This window comes from Prenolepis imparis, unplaced genomic scaffold, assembly GCF_030444845.1.
Source record: "Prenolepis imparis isolate NDT839.2.m4 unplaced genomic scaffold, iyPreImpa1.0 SCAF_15, whole genome shotgun sequence".
NCBI lineage: Eukaryota > Metazoa > Arthropoda > Insecta > Hymenoptera > Formicidae > Prenolepis > Prenolepis imparis.
Window position 1 is genome coordinate 4,393,356 of NW_028141173.1, and position 21,588 is coordinate 4,414,943.

The 21,588-nt window shown below is 35.6% G+C and overlaps 1 protein-coding gene across 2 annotated transcripts in view; it reads right to left on the minus strand.

The window, feature by feature from the left end:
• Window positions 1–21,245, minus strand: part of LOC145945931 (uncharacterized) — a 130,853-nt gene extending 109,608 nt beyond the window's left edge. For both annotated transcript variants that reach the window (XM_083055221.1, XM_083055223.1), the window contains exons 1-2: window positions 19,379–21,245; window positions 12,435–13,573 (exon numbers count right to left, since the gene is read on the minus strand). In XM_083055221.1, coding sequence (XP_082911347.1) covers window positions 12,435–12,463 — 29 coding nt within the window. In that variant the 5' untranslated portion in view covers window positions 12,464–13,573; window positions 19,379–21,245. The remainder of the gene's footprint in view (window positions 1–12,434; window positions 13,574–19,378) is intronic.
• Between the last annotated feature and the right edge of the window lie 343 nt (window positions 21,246–21,588).

Here is a 21,588-nt window from a genome sequence, read left to right on the forward strand (position 1 = left end):
TATAATTTTGATTTTTGAACTCATCTCCCCTTAATCCCAAAACAACCCTTTAATTTATGGAATTTATGAAATTGAAGGAAAAAATGTTATAAAGAGTAAAATTCTTTATATTGTGGATGTAGTATACAAAATTCCGAGAATAAACTTTTAAAATACGCGTATTTCGATTATTGAGCTACAACCCCTCTGCCAAAAAACCACCCCACAACTCCTCGGCACAAGAGAGAACCGCACTTAAAATGCGGAAAATTAATTGTTTGGCAATTAAATATTGTTTACTGATTTATGAGCTGAGTCAACGTTGACTCAGCCCCCCACAAAAAATCTTAATTTCCTACTTGGTATGACGAGCTCAAAAATTTTAATTTGCGGCATATGAAAGCTCATAAATAGCTCATTAATATGCCCTATTTGTTTTTTTATTTTTGAAAAGTGGGGGGGCCAGCTCAACAGGGGTCATTTAAATTGCAATTGATGCGACAACATCCCATAAAATATTTAATACAAAAAAAATTACCTCACATGAGCGAAATAATGTGACAGGCGATCGCGGTAGACCCGAACACCCGTATATACGGGCTTCGTTTTGCGCCAAGCTGCGCTGTATCCCACTTTTGCGCGAAAATACATATATCCTTCGCCATTCTCCGCGAATAAGCTAACTATACATACATATATATAAATCCGACTGGATAGCGCACGCCGGGACTGCACACGGCGAGATTAATGTGATTACCTGTGTTCAGGTAACAGTGACACGGTGTGAACTGCCCTTGAATGTGCCTTGGAGATGCCGGCAACGTCGCAATTCCGTGTCACACGAATATATACAAGTGCACGAATAAATATATACACGTGCACGTATATATGCGGACGCGCGCTCACGACGTTGCTGTCGGCGCGATTTAAGTTTTCCGAACCGGAAAGAGAGACCCGGCGCGTTTATACCGCGAAACTTTTGCATACCTTCGACACGACAATAACACGACGATGAGATGGCGATCGCAGAAACTGTTCTCGTCGATATCGATCTCGAAAATATCGATACCCTTATCGCGAGTTATCGAGAAACTTGGGCTATCGCTGAAGAGGCGCGATATAGTTTGGCATCATTTTGGTACATCGCTAATGGCATCGTTATTAGATATCGATACAACTGTAAATACATTAAAAAGTACACGTTCAAACTACATATGTATGATGGAAATTTCAGTATTTAAAAATTAATTAATGAAAAATTTTATTCCCTTTCATAACCGTTAATTAGATTCATCATAATGTGTAATTCTCGTAAACTATGTGCACACTTTTTATTTATAAAAAAGAATATGAAAATCGGATGATATTAGAATTTTGAAACCGCTAAAATAAAGTGTGACATTATTAATGAGCGATTTATTTATTAACGAAAATTTATCCCAACTGCGCTAGAAAGTGCAGCAATTCTGCCGAGAATGATGTCACGCTATAAGAATATCGCGAATTTCTATAAGCGAGCCACTATAAATGTCTCGCATTATTTTTAGAGATCTCCGCCGCGATAGATTAAGACCAGATTAGATAAGAAAAATATAAAGAGACAAATATTTCATGTAGAAATATTTCTTGGAGCGCTCGGCCGACTGAAACGTTACGACCGTAAAGGAAATCGCGAGAATCGGAGTGAATAATAGCCAGCGAGTAATCTCGAGTCTTAAAGAAAAGAAAAAAAAAAAAAGTTAATCCGTTGCGAATTTGCTTATCTGGCTCGGAAGTTCCATCTCCGTGACGGGCATCTCCAATTGCGAATTCCATCGTTTTGTCAACTTATCGCGCAACAAAATTCTCTAGTTCTACAGAGACTAGATTATGGTACCTCGACGTTTTTATATAGGGTAACCACAAACACATCGTCTCTCCGCATAATGAGTTTTCATCTTGTTCAAGTTTTTGTCACTTTTTCCTCGACAAAGTTTCGAGAGTCGGATATCATATTTTCTCAACATTTCTTTGAATATTTAATCAAAATCGATGAATAATTGAATATGAAATGTCTCAAAAAAGAGTAATAATACATTGATATATTGTAATGCGTCATAAAAAATGAAAGATTATTAAAATGAGAGAATATGAAATAAAATTATCTCTGCGTCTCTCTATTGGCAAATTGTTAAATTGTACATATAGATATGAAGCAAGCAAGTGATTAAAAGTTAATGAGAACAGGCGTATCTTTCATCTGCTTTGATTATATCTTGACAGTGACAAAGAAAGTGATAATCAATGACTGATAAAATCAAAGAAAGCGAGCGATGCGCAATAACGACTAGCTCCTGCATGATGAAGAAAAGCAACGATTCGGAAAAGTGTAATTCAGATTTCGTGCACACTATAATTTGTGAAAAGATAATTAATAATTAATATTTTCAGCGAGAGAGAGAAAGTCTCAAAACTTCCTTTACATTAAACTGTCAAAAATGTATTTAAACAAAAAAAAAATAAATTATAATTATAATTAAATTAAAATTATATTAAAAAACTGAATTAATCATAATTATAAATTATAATTATTAAAAAAATTAAATTGTATATTCTCGCATCTCTACACTGAAAAAAAAATTGTTAACTTGACTAAACCTTTCAACTAAATATTATTTTGTTAATTGAACATATAGAAATATTTAAATTAAATATAACATATTGAATCTAACAAAACGTATATTTAACTTTAATACTAATATACATATGTTTAATTAACAAAATAGTAATTTAGTTGAAAGGTTTAGTCAAGTTAACAAATTTTTGTTCAGTGTATATAAAATTTACATTAAATAACAAAGTATAATAGAGATAAAGCAGATATTCTCTCTCTTTGATTTTGTAAACGCGTAATGAAACAGCGCGATCGAAGGAAGAGGGAAGAAGAGGAAAAATAAAACGATTTGTGCGCGCAAAGCGATCGTATAATCGCCGTACAATCCGGTCGTTATTCTTCGGCGTTTGGAAAAACCGTTTCTCTTATTGCTATTGTCGTTTCACACCATCCGACCACTTTGACCCTCGACCTTCTGCTTCTGCCAAGCGAGCTTATATGTACATAATACAGATACGAGCGTATCGTGTTCTTATATGCGAGAGCCGGTTCGACTTTATTACGACTTATTCGTTTTATCTATGCATCTCATAGAATTTATTTTATATATATTATTAAATTTATCCTTCTTAATTATATATAAATTATTATTACATACTCTTCTCTCTCTTTTCTTTTATTTTAAAAATTTTAATATTAAACATTTCAAAAAATTATCTGTCATCTAAAAAAAATATCTGTATTTATTTTGCAAATTAATTTTTTTCAATTTTTTTTTATTTCTCTTATTTCAACAATTTTTCAAAAATATTAATTATTATTATAACAGAAAAATTTACAGAAACGGATGGTACCTAATTTTTGCTATATAAACATTATATATTCTTGCTATAAATAGCCGATAAACAAATCCGAAGGTTAATGATAATATGTTATAAAAAATTATGTACGTTAAGCATTTCGAATTGTATGTTAATAACAGTTAGTAAATATAATTCATTGTTCACCGAAGGTGAGAATAATAAAGAAATTTTACATATATGATTACGTGGCTGTGCATCTCTATGAAACATAAAGTTGCAATGTGAAAATTTTTATTTCCAAGTTATTACAAAAACAAAAAATAAGAAATGTCTTCTTATTTCTACCAAATGAGATAATTTTATTAATAAATATTAAGCAATATATAGCTTTGGAATCATCCGCGTATCTTTAAAAGATATATGAACAAAGAAAAGAAATATATAATAATCAAAAGCAAAAAAGATCTTTATCTAAAAAACAAGGTAAAATTTGCGATAAATAGAATTAAAAAAGAGACATTTCTCTCCCTCTCTCTTTCAGTCTCTCTTGATCCCGATTCGAACGACAAACCCTTCCCCTTTGTTTTCCTTTCTATTCGCGGGTGGGTCTTGGAAACGGTGGCTGAGTGAGAAGACAACACGAGAAGGAAAAAAAAATCGATCGTCGGCGCGGGATTAAACACAAAGGCGCTCCCGTCAAATTTCACCCTCTCTTTCCTTCCTTCGAGATAGCAACCGAACTGTGTCTCTCGTCTTGTTCGCGTCATTGGACGGCCGCGCATCGCGACGCGATGATGATGTAATATCACCTTCTTTGTTCTAACGTGCGTGTTCGCAGACAGTTCGGATGGACCGGATCTTTCCTCGAATCGTGCGAATCGACGCGGGTTCGGCATCGCAATTTCGCGGCGCACCGTAATTCTATCCCTCTCGAGAGACCGAGCTGATAAAAGGCGAACTGCATAGTCCCAGTATCTCTAAATACGAGTATCTCCGTCGAATTAACATCTCGCGATCCGACTCTGCGTTTGTAAACGCGTCACGATTATCAAAGATGCAACGCGTGGATATTATTAATGGACTATTATCTTAATCCAGGGTATACTAGAAGATGTAAGCAAACGAAAAAAAAATAGGATCAAGTCGCAATATTTTTTTTTCTCTGCTCGAGAAAGGCCTACAGATTTATAAACTTTGTATATACGATTTATTTTTCAAAGATAAATATTTCTCTTCATCTATATATTTTTTATTCTACAGTTTAAGATATTAAATAATAATTTCTTTGCTATATTATAATCTCAAATATAAAGTCTGCCATTCAAAGATAATTTTTGTAAATTTATATTCGATAAATATCGCTTTCTTACATTTTATAGAAATGTGAAAGATTAATGAAGAATAAAAACTGTTTCTGTGTGCAGATTCTGTATACGAATTATTTTCCAAAAATAAAATATTTCTCTTCATTCTATGTACTTTTAATTTCACAATTATTAAGATATTAAATAATAATTTCTTTATTATATTATAATCTCAAAAATAAAGCCTTTTCATTCAAAGATGACAAAAAATTGTTTCCTTTGAAAAAGACAAAACTGAGAAAAAAAGAAATCATTATATAATCGCTTGCAAACGATAATGTAAGATTCGTATTAAATTTACGAAGCAATAATCGTAGCAATATTTAATGAGCCGCGAACACATCGAATTATCTCACATGCTACTCGATATATTAACCGCTTCGTACCGCCTCTTATCGTTCGTTATCATTCGCGCGCCAACTCAAGATAGTGTCGTTTAGCCAGTAGGAATAACAGATAATCACGAAATTAAGCTCGCAGTTTATTTAGATTGAGATTTTCTATGAAAGTTCCATCAATATTGATATTTCTCTCGAAAGGTTATTCTGTACTTGTATGCATTTTTGTACTGTGTTATTTATAATCATTGCGCTTGCGATAACAATATTATTGTGCATTTCGAATAATAAAAAATATAGATTGAAATTAAATAAATATCTATTAGTAAATTATCAAGTTCACTTATATTAATTATATTGGTATTTTATCGAGTTCTTTTCTTATTAAAAAATTCTCTCTCTCTCTCTCTGTCTTATCAGGGATTTTCCACGATGATAAAATTCCCGATGGGATAAAAGGATAATAAAAAGTAAGGAAATGTGTGCAGAAAAATCGGAAACATAATTATCGAAATTAACGCTGATGGTTCGGCAAAGATTCCGTAAAAATTTACAACGTTGTAAAAACAACTCGCGCACGTGTCTCGACTACCAATACCAATGACAATAGCAACAAACGCCAGACACAGAGACACATACGATATCCTCTCGACATAGAGAATACTACTTCCCGCCGATATCCTAGTTTACGTCACGTCTCTCCCTCTCTCCTGTCATCCGCGAATGCGACGGTCGTGCGCATTAACGAAAATCAATAACCGATAATTATGGTCGCCGTAGCACCTCTCTCTCTCTCTCTCTCTCCTCCTGCCTCCTCCCAACCCTCTTTGTCGTCGCCGTCGTCTTTGTCTCGTCGAAATAATCGCGATGTCCGTCGAGATCTCGTCTCTTCCGCGACGAGGGCGCGTCTTTGCAGATGCAAAAAAGAAAAAAAATGCGGTCACAACTTTAAGGGTAAGGTAAGAAAAAAAAAGAGCCAAGGCGACGCTATTTTTCCCGCATAGGATGCGTTATGGAAGGCGCGCACACAATTGCGAACCGACCGGCCGGCCGGCTTTGACGATGACGAGGGAGGAGACCTGGCAACATCAGAAAGGCGACCAAAGAGTGAGGAGAAAGGAGAGGAAGGAGGATCTATATCCCGACTTGGCGAGACTCGGCTAGCCTCGACAACGCTCGTCGTCGTCGCCGTCGACCACGTGACTGACTCCCGGCACGTTCTCTACTCGCTATTCGGCAAACATCGGACCGATTTCTCATCCTCTGTATATTTCGCATCTCCGCCTGATGATGGTTTTCGCCGCTGACCGATCCTATGCGCCGAGACAACAATGGAGAGCGAGAGATGGAAAAAAAAGAATGATGAATTTCTGAATATATTATAATTATATTCGTGGAAATTTCACGAGTAATTAATTTCGTCTTGCGAAAGATAAGGCATAATATAAATTCAACGAACGCGAATGTTGATGATGTCGAATTTTTTTCAGCGCGCACACCCTGTTTCCTCTCTCTTTCTCTCTCTAGATAGGCTATTTAGTATTCGCAAAGATACTCTCACGTTGTTGCTGACGACGGAATCAGTTACACGGCGCCTCTCTACCGCGGCTAGCCAAGTTTCTATTTTGTTACATGTGGCTCGCACATCGCGTGTAACATGCGTCGACAGTGACGCATTGCGTACGCAACTCTGTGTGCTACTTGCAGCGAATAGCGAGTGATAATAATGATTCGCTCTCTATCGATGATATCGATTCCGGTCGAGGTCCATTAGATATTACAGTCGAAACATATGTTTATTTAGTCTGAATATATTATATGAAACGTCATTTATACACTGAGAGAATTTTCTCTTAGAATTTACCCTGAAAATCATGGTAATCGTGGGACAATATGAAAGAATTTTATGAGAATTTCTCTGATTAATATTTATCACAAAAATAATAATATCTATCACATTAAAATATAAAACATGTTTGATTAATTTTACTAAACTGCATAGTAAAATTAATTAAACATATTTTATATATATTATAATACAATAGATAATAATATTTTTATTGTGATAAATATTATAATCAAAGAAATTCTCATAAAATTTGTTCCATACCATATGTCCCACGATTATCATGATTTTCAGGGTAAATTCTAAGAAAACATTCTCTCTGTGTATATGATTTTTCTCCTTTCATTTGACTCATGAAAATTCTTAGATTTAACAGATCGTTTACGAAAAGAAAATGTTAGCCATCATAGTTAAATTTTAGCTGTTCCTATATTACATCTGAAATTTAAGCATGGTAACTAAATTTCAGGTGTAATATAGGAACAAGTAAAATTTAGCTATGGTGCTTAATATTTTTTTTACCGTGAACGATTTAAGTTAAACCTAAGAATGTTCAAAAGTTTAAATAAAAAAGAAGGAAAAATCATATGTAAATGACATTTAATATATGTTAAGAGACAGCTAAAATTTAGCTATGGTGGCTAATATTTTTTTAGAGTGTGAATTTTGTGATCAATCAGTCTCAAATTCTAAAATAGCATATTCAATCGTTCGATGTAAGAAAAAATTTTTTCGTAACAAGGTTGTTTAGAATTTTAGAACATCGGGAAGGCGACATTTATTCTTTTTTTTTTTTTTTGTACTTTATACGAGTTGCACCCGCGAACTTCTGGCATAAAACCGGTGGTCTCGATATGCAAAAGCGGTCTCTCTCGCAAACACGTGCGACGCTGACAAAAATGCACGCGGGAACTGCATTCATTTGCAATGCGCGCCTCTAAGTATTCGTTCTCTTTCTCTTTCTCGCGTCTACCTTTTTCCGGTGCAGCATATGATTCAATATCGTTGCATTCAAACTTGTATCGTGTACGCATTCTGCTAAAAAGTATATGTATATAATTTGCAACTAGGAGATATTTTTTCATATTTTTTCGTAAAAACTATTATGCGTTTTCTTTACGTCTTTACCTTGATTCCTCTCATTATTTCATGCATAAAAGAATTGAGGTAAGATCGTCGAAAGATGAGCATTATACGAGATATATTTCAGTTTATGCGAAATTATATCGAATTAAAGTATAAAATATCTCGTATAAATTATTCACCTTTTGGCCATCCTAGCCCTTATAACTTTTTATGCTGAATTATTGCGAGAATCGATTTATATAAAAAACTTCTAAACCCTCCCGTGATTTCCAAATATTTGCCTATTAAGAATAAAATGAATCATCCTGTATGTTTGCACGTGCGATCGATTGTGACAACGCGAATTTTGACAGTTGCAAGGAAATATTTAATATATAAATATTTAACTAAAATAAATGTTTTTAAGTGTGATTTTACGCTTACCTAATAATTTCCGATATCTTATTCGAAAAATAAAAATTTTTCGGATGGATTCGACAAGTATATATAAGTATATGCTAAGTGAATGCTAAAATATTAAAAATCGAGATATTCAGACATTGAAGAAAAAAAATTATAAATAAAGAAAAAAGGTATTTAAAACTTATATTAAATTTTAGAAAATACTCTGAAAAGCAACCGTGCAAGTTTTTTAATATTATTGTTCGTGTATATAGTTGCAACAAAGTATTCTTATTAGATCTCTTTTTCTCTAACAAGATAATTACGACATTTAACGAATGACATATATATTTTACTCGTCGCATAATTTTCCGTCGTCAAAACAACATCGATCTTGCTTGGACGCAGTCGCAGATATCCGAAACCTTACTATCACGTTGCGACAAATTAGAATACGTCATCGGCTCGAGTTTAAGTCTTTACGTAGGGTTTACCAGAGAGAGATATCTCTTCTTTTTAATTCTTTTTTTTAATCTAAATGTCAGAGAGCATTATTTCTAAAATTACAAAAGAAATATAAGTATATGTTTTCTTTTTTTTCCCCCTTATCAAATACGATATAACTCCATAGTTCTCATTTAGTCCGTTTTACATATTGCAATGAAATGAAACTGCGTTCAAAAGAGCGCATCGTTGCGCAAGTCTCTTATCGTTTTCCGCGAGTATAACGCTCACATTCTCTCGTCGTTACGCGATATCTTACGCTCGCAAGAAACGTTCTATCCGCGGGAATATCTCTCGCGCCGAGAAGTTTATCGATAAAATTTAACACACCGCCAACACGGAACACGAAATCTATTATGACGATCGAGTATTAAGTAGGCGAAAAGTGTTGCTTATACTTATATGCGAGTGGTAACGAGACGCCATAAGCGCTCGAATTATCGGCCGATGTGCTTCCATAACGCGCAAAATGATTGCGAGACAGATTTTATTGGCGAAAAATGCGAACACACGAGAACACGAGGCGATGATGTTAGATATCTCGGCGAAATTATGAAAGAGTTCGTGATCTTTAGTTATCTTGTGTGCGCGTTTAATTTTACTCCAAAAAAATGACACTATTAGTTTTCGAATCAGTAAAATCTCAGCTTTATGTCATTCTCACAATAAACTTGCACAAAATTTTTTTACTTGAACTTCTAAAAAATATAATTAACATTCTTCTCTCTGAATTATTACTACAAATTAGTTTTAAAAAATATATATAATATATAATATATTAATATACATATTAATATAAATATATGTATATATTTTATATATTAATAAATTATAAATTATATAATAAATTAATAAATTATAATAAATGTTAAACACACAGAGAATTGCAAAAGTCGGAATTCAAACGTGATAAAAAATATAAATAAAGAAATAAAATAAATAAATAACAATAAAAGTGCAATTTATGATAAATCCAATTTTCATGTATACATTTTGCGCTGTATCTATCGTACGAATCTATCATAATTTCGCCGTTATTTTTCCTTCCCTGTTATCCGCGAAGAATTCCGATCCCGGTCGTTATTAGCGATAGAAGGGCCGGAGAGATGCAAAAGAATAGTTGGCGGCAACGGATACTTAAACGTCTGCGAAGGAGGGGCTCCGTCATCGCACAGGATACGAGAGGGAGGGTATATATATCTCTCCCAGATATATATAAACAGACCTGAAGAGGCACCTGAGGGGCGGAGGGGGCAAGGGTTCGGATGTGGAAATTGCGTGGAAGATGCCCAGGAAGGATGCGAGGCAGGTACCTCTCTCTCTCTCTCTCCTAACTCTTCTCCCTCCCGAAAAAGGAGCAAACAGGAGTAAGCTCTCTCGCGCATCGCACAAAGGACTTATTCTCTTCCTCTCTCTTTAAACCTAAATATAACGGCCAGTCAAATGCAATTCCTTTCCTCGATCACTCTACGCGACGCCATATTGAGCGAATACACGTGAAATCGTGATAAGTCGAGACACCTTGTATATCTGGATGATGTCGAAAGTGAAAGTATCGAAAGAACAAAGTATACTTTGGTATTAGTGACATATTAGCGTAGTGTTTTAAAATCCTGCCTCTTTTAAGAAGGTATATGTTCTTTAAGAATCTCTTTAAAAATTAATAAATTCAGATAAAGAATACATGAGAGAAATTTCTCTTAGAATTTACCCTGAAAATCATGGTAATCGTGGGACAATATATATATATATATATATATATATATATATATATATATATATATATATATATATGATATGGAAAGAATTTTATAAGAATTTCTCTGATTAATATTTATCACAATAAAAATAATATCTACCACAATAAAATATAAAATATGTTTGATTAATTTTACTACATATATAGTAAAATATGGAAAGAATTTTCTCTGATTAATATTTATCACAATAAAAAATAATATCAAAATAATATAATAATAATATAATAGATATTATTATTTTTTATTGTGATAAATATTAATCAGAGAAAATTCTTTCCATACCATATTGTCTCACGATTACTATGATTTTCAGGGTAAATTCTAAGAGAAAATTCTCTTTCTGTATAATTTTATTACAATTTTTAGTTTTAATTTCTATTAATTTTATATTAAAAATTACTGTAACAATTCGATATTAATTTGTTAGTTGATTTATTTATATGATGGAATTATATTTATATTCTATTTATTTATAATAGAAATACCTGCATTACCTATTTTTATAGTCAATATAAATTGCCATAAATTTCTTTCGTTACGAAATGTTTCACGAATTTTAAGTTAAAGAGCACGGACAATATTATCTATTAAAACTCAAACTTTATTTTTCTTGGCACAAAATTTTCTCTAAAAAAAAATACTTCTTCAACATATAATGTATAGCATATTATTAATATTTCTGATACATAGATTCTTTAATAAAAAAAATGTAAATATACGGCATTTGCAGTCTTTTTACGTAAAATCTTCAAACGTTTCGCGTACGAAAAAAACACATTTTCACTCCGTTATTCGAGAATCCGATTTAAGATATATAGCTATCGAAATTGGGGTATCGATATTCCTATCGTTTCGCGAAATGTCAAGCAGTGTAAATCGGGATAAAAATCGTCGAGAAGAGGGGATTGAAGATTGGCATTTATAAATTCCCCCTTATAGACAGGCATTCATTGTTCACATAGCGATCTTAACAAGTTATTAGGATGTTTTTAGTTATTTGGGGTAATGTCCTGACCGGGTCACCGATCGACGGGTTTAATACCGTGCTGCAACTACGTCAGAGATGCCAATGACGTCACACTATCGTCTTTTAATTTCCAGAATTGCGGCGCGTGCGCTGTTCTCGGCTCAATCGTTGAGGTTGACCGTAGATCGATTCGTGTGAAAACGAGAATTAGGTAACATTTATAATAAACCGGGAAAATTATATACGTTAGCACACACATTTGACTAACTACTAACTGAAAGTAGGGCACGTTTTATCCGTGAAAGGAATTTATGGCAATCTATATTAACTATGAAAAATAAGTATTTCTATATCCATAAATAAATATACAATATAAAATAATAAATATAATTCCATCATAAATAAAGCAATTAACTAACCAATTAATATCGAATTGTTACGGTATTTTTTAATATAATTAAATATAAAAACTATTAATCAAATCGCGCGCAATGAGATAAAAAATTATGAAGTTACAAAAATAGATTATATAAATTTATGGGTCACATAAAATATATGTGCTTTTTATGCTCTCTTTTCTCCTTAATTAAATAAAATGTTATTTTTAAAAAGCGAGGTTTTTTATTTTTGGTATACTTATAGGGTTTCTCATATGTATATGTCAATTCTTCGATAATTATATAATGTCATTAATTAAATTATCAGTCAATAATAAATTAATACACTGCCCGATTTGATCTTATCGGACGCCGTGAAGGCTCGCATGACAAATGATAATTGTAACCAAGACAAATGGATCTGCAAAAGACTCACCCTGCATTTTCAGCAGCAGCAATGGACATGTGCCTCCTCTCATCGAGGGTGGGCGCGGCGTCGAACTGCCGAGGGAGATCCGTGGTAATGAATTGAAAGTCACGCTTGCACGCGAGAGATGTTCTCTCTCTCGTTCTTCTCTTCTAGTGTAGACACTACTACCCTCGCACACCAAGAGAACTTTTCACCACTAACACCATTGTCGATGTTACCACTGAGCGACAAGATTGTTGACCATATCACTCGCGGCCACCAGTATCACAGAAATCAACACTCTTCGTTGCGGTTGAAATAAAAATAAAAATAATAAAAAAAGACCGACGCGAGAGAAGAAAAGCGAGGTTTAAATTCGCACCTTGCTTCGTACGCGCACAAACGAACCGGTGTCCCAAAAGTATCTTCAGAAGTACCTCGGAACTGCGAAGTTGTATACGGACGAGTGGATATCGTTCTCGCGATTAATTGCCGATTAGCCGACAGAGCTCGACGGTGACATCCGGTGATGAGGAAGCTGCATCATCCTTCCAACGATGGTTCTCAATCGTCTTCTTCCCGAGCTCGACGACATTCGATGTAGCCCGTACCACTGTCGACCACGCCGTCTTTTTTCTTTTCTCTCTCTCTCTCTCTTTCTCTCTTCCACTCTGAAGGATACACAGCCAGGCAGGTGCAGAGACGAGAAACGTAGCCTTGCACGAATCGGTTCGCGATCACGGCAGAATTTCGAGCGGCCGCAGCTCAAGAGAGAGCGATGGCGTGATCGACGATGGACGTGATCTCTCTATCGAGACGCGTACACGTCGTCAGGGTGGGTCCGTAGCACGAGCGATGGGAGTGTCTCTTCCCCGAAGAGAGCCTGGCCTCCCTCGATTATTCTCTTCCTTTCATCCGACTATTTCCGACGTTTTTTTCGATGTTTCTCTCCTAGAAAAGTTTTCGCGGAGTCGTTTTTAAGCTTCAAGCTTCTTCCTGCTCGACGAAAGTTCTTCTGGATCTTGCTTAAACCGATGAAGTTTCTTCGTTCGTCGCGTAAGAATCTTCCTGTTGATCCTTCCGCAGTTTCCCTTTTTTTCAAGTTCGCCAAGTTCAACGATTTATCGCGTCAGGTAGGTCGTGAGCACGATAAGCGGGGGTTGATCCTGGAAAACGATAACAATAAAGAGCGAGTGAGCGAGAGTAACAATTGTCGGGTGAGCGTTGAAAAAGGGAGAGAAAAGAGAAAAAAATATTATGCTATAAAACATGTCTACGTAACACACGTTAATGAGCAGGACAAGTAAAAAAGATTGCGCGCCGCGCGTTACGTCAAATGCGTTACACACGTTACGTAAATGCTTTGACGCATTTACATTCGTTGACGAGCTCGTAATGCGCGCGTCGTCGTTCTACCTCATTTGTGAGGTAATGGGTGGAATTATTAGCGAATAAATGATTATCGATACCTCTTTGTTCGAGTGATATACAAGAAGAACAGCTGATTGTGAGATTGAAAAGTAGATTCGACATCTCTTTTTCTCTCCATGTAAATATCCATCATTTTTATAAAAGCTTATTGTTGTATATTGTTATTTCTTCATTATTCATATTAGTTGCTTAATTTAACTCTATTATTGTTATTATTTTTATTATTTACGACGATATATTTATTTCGTAATAAAAATAAAATATATTTAATTAAATATTTTGTCGTTTGCTTTTATATCATTATATAAATAAAACAATTTAATTATAAAATAATTGTTACGAATGATAAGAGTTATAAATATATACATATAATACGTAAGAAATTTTGTATCCTTTGAAATACGTTATCATATTTCTTTCACAAAGCAACGTATAAAAAAAAGACATGAGAAAATCAAATAAAAATAAGATATATTTAATCAAATAGTTTGTCGTTTGTTTTCATATCATTATATGAATAATATAACTATTTAAAAATTATCACGAGTAATAAAAGAATTATAAATATATAGTACGTAATTTTATATCTTTCAAGATATGTTGTTAAATTTTTTCCACGCAGCAATGTAAAAACAAAGATATGAAAAAAAAAACAAAAATGTGAAAAAAAATAACACAAACGTAATCTTCATTTTACTAGAACAATGTTACCATTGTGACACCTTACGAGATGACGCAACTCGCGATGTAGGCGCAATATTATGCTAAAAATATTTTAATTATTGCATATTTCTTATTTTTATCATTCAAACGTGTAATATTAAACGGAGAACAATATATAAACTACATAATTTCAATTATTAAATAAAAGTAAGTCTGCGAGATTCAAGATTCCTCTATAAACTTGAAAAATATTCAGTTATTCAACCTTGATCATTTGCAATTATTGAAATATTTACGCTTCTTACATATCAATTGAGAACTTGTGCCAAATAGTAGCTAAAATTTTTAAATCATTTTTTCTGAAAACGCTAATTGTACATGATATATTTCTACTCTGACGAAACAAAAAACGCACTTTCCGTAAAATCGCGAAAATAAGGGAACTCGCTCGTTGCGTTTTTCGTAATTTTTTTCGGCGAGGCGGAGAGCGAGCGGGAAGGTTAAACGCATCCGCAACTAATGACAGGTTTCGAAATCGCCAACCCAACAACTGTCGCTGTTCCCGTAGAGTCGTAGCCCGCGATGTAACCACGCGCATCACATGGCGTCGCGCTCGACGAAGAGAGAGGCGCTGCCATTAATACAATAGCCCCGGGTGCGTGCATGCGCGGCGCATGTCCACACGGCCCATTCTCCCGCTTCCGAAACATATGTAGACCGTGGGCGCGTTTAGGAAAACTCTGGAGATCGATATCGTCGTCGGCTGGTCGGTCGTCGCGTCGACGACGACGACGACGACGACGACGTCGCTCCCCGCCCGTCCACGAATTTGCGCGATTTACGTATTAAATTCCGACGAATATCCGACGAAAATTAATTAATTTTAAAAATAACTATGACAAATATAACAAAAATATACATATTTACACTATTTATTACACTATATATTAACTGAGAGAATTTTCTCTTAGAATTTACCCTCTGAAAATCATAGTAATCGTGGGACAATATATGGTATGGAAAGAATTTTATGAGAATTTCTCTGATTAATATTTATCACAATAAAATATAAAACATAAACTGCATAGTAAAATTAATCAAACATATTTTATATTTTATTGTAATAGATATTATTATTTTTATTGTGATAAATATTAATCAGAGAAATTCTCATAAAATTCTTTCCATACCATATTGTCCCATGATTATCATGATTTTCAGGGTAAATTCTAAGAGAAAATTCTCTCTGTTTATAGTAATAAATAAAATACAGTATATATATATATAATGTAGAATATATTTTTAGCTAATTTTCTGAGAATACGGATTTATCTAATAATAGTCTATTAATTTTAATTTCAAAATTATAATAAAAAGAAAACGAGATTATAATAAAATAGATGCTTGATTTAAAAATTACATTGGTCAATAATTGACTAAACAGTTGAAAATAAAGATTATTTTTTTGTAGAACTTTAATTCGAACGAAATTTATTTTCTTAGAGTTTTTCGTAATTAGTTAAATATGTTTACAGTTCGTTGATTTTAAATAAATGTTAGTGTAGATAAAGCAGATGAAATTTCATTAAAATAAATTTCAAGAGAGAGAATTAAAAGAAAATCAGATTTAAAACTTTTATCAAAATGATTAAATTTCAGAGGTTCTCCAAATAAAACTAAATTAAATCTACCTGCTGTTAAATCAAGTTCTTTTTCTATGTAAGTAAAATTTAGGTCAAGGATTTCGGAACATAATTCTCAAGGATTAAAATATATCCCTTTAAAAAGGATTATCCCTTTTAAAAAGGACATTATCCCATTTAAAAAAAAAAAGATTCACGTAAGAGTAAATATTTTGAAAGGTCCATTATGGTGCATACAACATTTTTCTTTTGCTATATATTAAAGTGAGTCATCGTTCAACGAGCCGTCGCAAGTGATTGCGAAAATCATGGACACACACGGTCACAGAGCATGAATTTAGAGGCCGCGGCGAAGCGATTGGCCCGTGTTTTTTCGGCTTCGCGCGTACTTGAACGCGCCTTGCTCATTCGTCGAATTTACGCCTCAAATGCGCCGAACATAATTAATTCCAATACCGCGAATCGCGTTGCATTGCGTTAAAAGGAGCGTTGCATCGTCAATCATCATTTTCAGATCTCCAAAACAAACGTAACGCTCGTTTTTAGGATACTTACGTCAGCGAGAAACACTTATGGCTTAATCGCCATTTTTTATTATTTTATCCGAATAAAATAGTTTCCATCAAAATAATAATCGCATCAAAAAATGTCCAGAAATATATTACGTACGTATATATGTATATTTAATACATATTATTTGTAATTTTAATGTGAAAATGAAAAATGTTTTATGCGCCATAATGGACGTTTTAAAATATTTACTCAAATCTTAAATGGAATAATGTCTTTTTTTAAAAGGATATATTTTAATCCTTGAAAATAATGTTTCAAATATATGTATATATAATAAAATAATAATATATATACCAATTATATGTATATCTAATATATTATTATTCTAAGGTGTGAATGTTTTATTATCGTATTATTAGAAAAATGTAAAAATATATATTCTGTCAAGATAATATTTTGTGTTAGATAAATATATAAGAGAAACATAAGAGTTTAAAGAATTTATTTTAATATATTTCTCCATAAGTTAAAAAACAAATTTAAAAATATAAGTTTAAAGAATCTATTTCAATATTTCTTTCCATAAAATCATAAAATTTCTAGAGATACAAAAATTATTTTGCAATGTTCATAATTATTATTTTATGGAAAAAATGCAATATATAACAACAAGCAGTTGAAATAAAATCCCTTCAAAACTAAGGTTTTAATTCGAAGAAAATACCGATTAGAAATTATACTAAAGAAGAAAGAGAGAGAGCAAGAAACACAATGTGTGTGTACAGTCCAGTCTCATCGACTTAGGTCATAACGTTTACGACACATCAGTTGTGAGGTTAGCACTTGAAGTGTGAGGTCATTTAAATAACCCCTGTTGCTCCCGTATTATGTAATTTAAAGGACCTTGGAAAATCTCTTCTAACTTTCTCAACTTGTCAAGCATTAATACAGATTAAAAAGCTCTGTGTGCAAATAAAGTTGTAATAATTTCTTATCGCTATTATATAGCTATTCTTCTCTTTTTACTATAAATAAAGATTATTTAAAAAAAGTTAAACGCTATCACACTATCATTGATTCATAATTTAGAAATAATATATTTTTTGTATACACATTAAATAAATTATTTAATTAATTAATTAAATCAAATTTAATTAATTAAAAAGTATATAAATGTACACAGAGAGAATTTTCTCTTAGAATTTACTCTGAAAATCATGATAATCGTGGGACAATATGGTATGGAAAGAATTTTAAAAATATATTTGATTAATTTTACCATACTTTTAGTAAAATTAATCAAACATATTTTATATTTTATTGTGATAGATATTATTATTTTTTATTGTGATAAATATTAATCAAGGAAATTCTCTTAAAATTCTTTCCATACCATATTGTCCCACGATAAATTCTAAGAGAAAATTCTCTCTGTGTATTTATATATATATATATAAAAGAAATATATTTATATGTGTATGCATGTATACATATATACATAAAAAGTAAGGACGAACACACACGATGTATTTCGTAGTCTCTTTTTGAAAAAATAAAAGGTTTTGCGTAACCGCGGTAGTTCTCAGACGCATTGTACGAGGAGTTCTCGAAACACACACCAGAATATCGGTGAGGCCTATACAATTTCGTGACGGCACGTATATACACAATGCGAGTACATAGTAACTCCTTCCCCGAATAGAGGCGGCTTAGGCTGCGCGATCGCGTGACATGCCCTTAGGACGACCGTGGGCTCTCTCGGGCTCATTAGACCGAGAAAAAGTTTAACGCAGAAATGAGGGAATTCACGGACCGAAATTAGAACCGGGCACCGCGTTTCGTTCGTAGAATGTACCACTGCCATTGTCCAATTTTTATCCTCCCATTATCGTGATTCGGCCCCTGGGGGCCTAAGAGGATGCGAAAAAAATTTTTAGGAAAGACAGAGAGGGAGACAGATGTTTATTTCCCTCGAAATGTATTATATCGCACCATGAAGTAATCAATATCTATATATCGCGGTTTCCAGTCCGAAATAATTCGCCACCCGGAGCAAAATTTGTGGAATTCGCCCTAAAAGGAAACGTTTGGGTAATATTTACGGAGAATTTTTTGACGGAAAAAAAAAACGCGCAAAATCTCGCATATTTTAGGAAGGAAATCGTTACACGCGAGGTGCGTAAAGGTTATTTCATACTGAAGATTACGTATATATACTATATATCGATATCGAGTATATAATTTACTGAAAATATTTTTTAAAAAAACAATATTTTTTGTTGGATTTTTTTTCTCAAACGCGTATTACCTATCATTAAAAAAAAAAGTAAGATCGAAAATACTTGGAGTATTCTCGAAAGATGACAGATACACATCAAATTTACAATTTGTACGACAAAAAAATTCAAGGTTATCTAAATAAACAAACTTCGCACACTCTCTGTTCTTTTCCCAAATATACGAATTAGAGAACGTCATGACAAAATTCTTTCGACAACATGGCACGATTCTTTCTCTCACTCGCTCCAAAGTGTGTCACGCGTTAACCTTGAAACCAAGCAACACTGAATCTAACTTTTCGTCTTAGTTTCCCGCTCGACGAAATGATGCTCTTTCTTTCGAAGAAAGGAAAAAAGAAGAAAAGAAACGGAAAATTGTAAAAAGACCATTAACAAGGGAAGATAACAGAGACATCGGTATAAAGAGGAAAGAGATACGCACCTTAATCTCGTCTCCGTAATCCTCTGCTCGTGTCACCACCACAATCACTCGTGGGAAGAAACGTCGCAGGTAGACACGGGAACTCACGGGAACTCACGATAACGACGACGACGACGACGGCGACGCACAATCGAAAGCGCGATGGTTAGGTCGAGCACTGCGCGAGAGCGGCGGCGCGCACAGCGAAGCGCGACGAACTTGACTCTCAGCGAAGCAGCGGACCGTCCGACGACGGGCGAATAAAAACGGAACGCGGTAGAAGAAACCCGACCGCTGCTGCTTTCCTGCGGCGCCGCGCGCGATCCGGCGCACCGCTGTCGTGCATTATATTATTTCGCGCACAACTCGACGCACAACCGCGATGATGCTGATGATATGACGTCGACGACGACGAATGAACGATAACACACGTCGTCGTCGCGAGAGACGCACTACGACGACACACGCGCGAACGAACGAGCGGATATCATTTTTCCTGGCTGGCTTCCGAAGGAGTCGAGGTTGTCCTTGTTATCTTCCTCTCTCTTCTTTCGGAGAAGCAAGTCCTGCTCGTATAACCCCGAAAAACGAGAGACGGAAACGACGCGCGCACAGCTGCGAGAGAAATATCCGAGAAATTCTCTCCTCTCTCTCTCTCTCTCTCTCTTTTTCCTCTTCTTCTTCTCCTTCTCTTTCAGCCACGCTCTTTCCGCAGAAAAACACAGCGGGGCGCCACGGGATACGCTAATGGATAAATCCCACAGATGTCTGGCGATCTTCCTTTATATTCCGTTTGGCACGTGCGGCGGAGCACGCCGTAGACTTCGACGACAACAATGACGATGACGATGACGATGACGGCTTAGTCGCGTCTAGCCTTCTGGAAGAGCCTATCTGGTCGAGGCGGCCGGCGGCGACCTCGCCGCTCTTCTCATCCTCTTCGGCTGCCGCAACAGTACAAGTACGCGCAAGTACTCGTCTCCCGCCGTCGCCCCCCCCTTCCTCCCCCTCCTCACTCTTTCCACCGACAACTCGGCGCTCGCGACAAGAGCGCATATATGTGTGTGTGTGTGTTGTGTTTTTCTCTCTGTCCTTATCTATCTCGCTCTCTTTCTTCTCGCACAATCTCACTCGCACGCAAGACACCGCGTTGTTTCTCTCCCTCTGTCTCTCGACGTAAGCAAAGTACACACGAATATGTTTGTATACACGGGATTAGATGAGCGAATAACGTGTACGACGACGGAATGGGAAAGCGCGCGCTATCCGTGTTTGAATTTGCGCGCGCGTGTGTGTGTACTCGATTAGCGCGACCCGACGTGCGTGACGTCACACACAGCGAGACGTTACATCGCCTCGTTCTTTCTCTCCGTCTCTCTCTCTCTCTCTCTCTCTCTCTCCCTCCCTCCTCTTCTTCTTCTTCTACTTCTTCTCGCTCGGCTCTCCTCTCCTTTCCGCTCCTCTGTCTCTTCCTTCCGGCGATTGTCACTCGCGCGAGAGACGAAAAGCGACGAAAAGCGGGTTCGCTAGCCACGCAAAACCGGAACGAAACGGGCGTGGACGATCGCTGGCCGCCGCTGGCTGGCTGGCCGTGATGGTCGACACGAGATAGAGAAGGAGAGAGAACGGCTTGCGCTCGGTTATCGCGGTCGCACGACTCTACGTTGCGCGATATTTTGTGCTCGCGCGAGCCCCGTCTCGGTTTCGGTATCCAAGTTTCGAGAGACGTCGTCGCGGCGAGAATCCCGGTGAACCGCCGGACGAAACGGACGACGCGAAGCAGGGAACGCGAGACCCGCACGCGGTTCCGCACGCGCGAAACAATCCGCGGTTTAATCCACTCGAGAAACAACTGACGACTTCGCGTCGTACAACGACTGGCGCGGCCGCACGCCGAGAACGACTAGGGACTGGAGGCGTCGCGAGATGGCGCCAGCGTCGCTTGCTCTTGAGCCCGAGCGCCGTCGGAGACGGCCGAAGCGCCCCGAGCGCGACCGATTCAATATCAAGTGCACGACCCTTCTTTCTTGTCTGTCTGTCTGTCTGTCGCGTGGACGGACGGACGGACGGACGGACGGATGGATGGATGGATGGATCGACCGTATGTAGGGTACTTTAATGAGAATGTGTCGCGCGGTAGCGAGATGACAAATTTTCAATGTGTTAATTTTTAGTTTGGACAATTATTTAGGAAATCTATTCTTTACATTGGAAAAACTCTGAATTTTTGA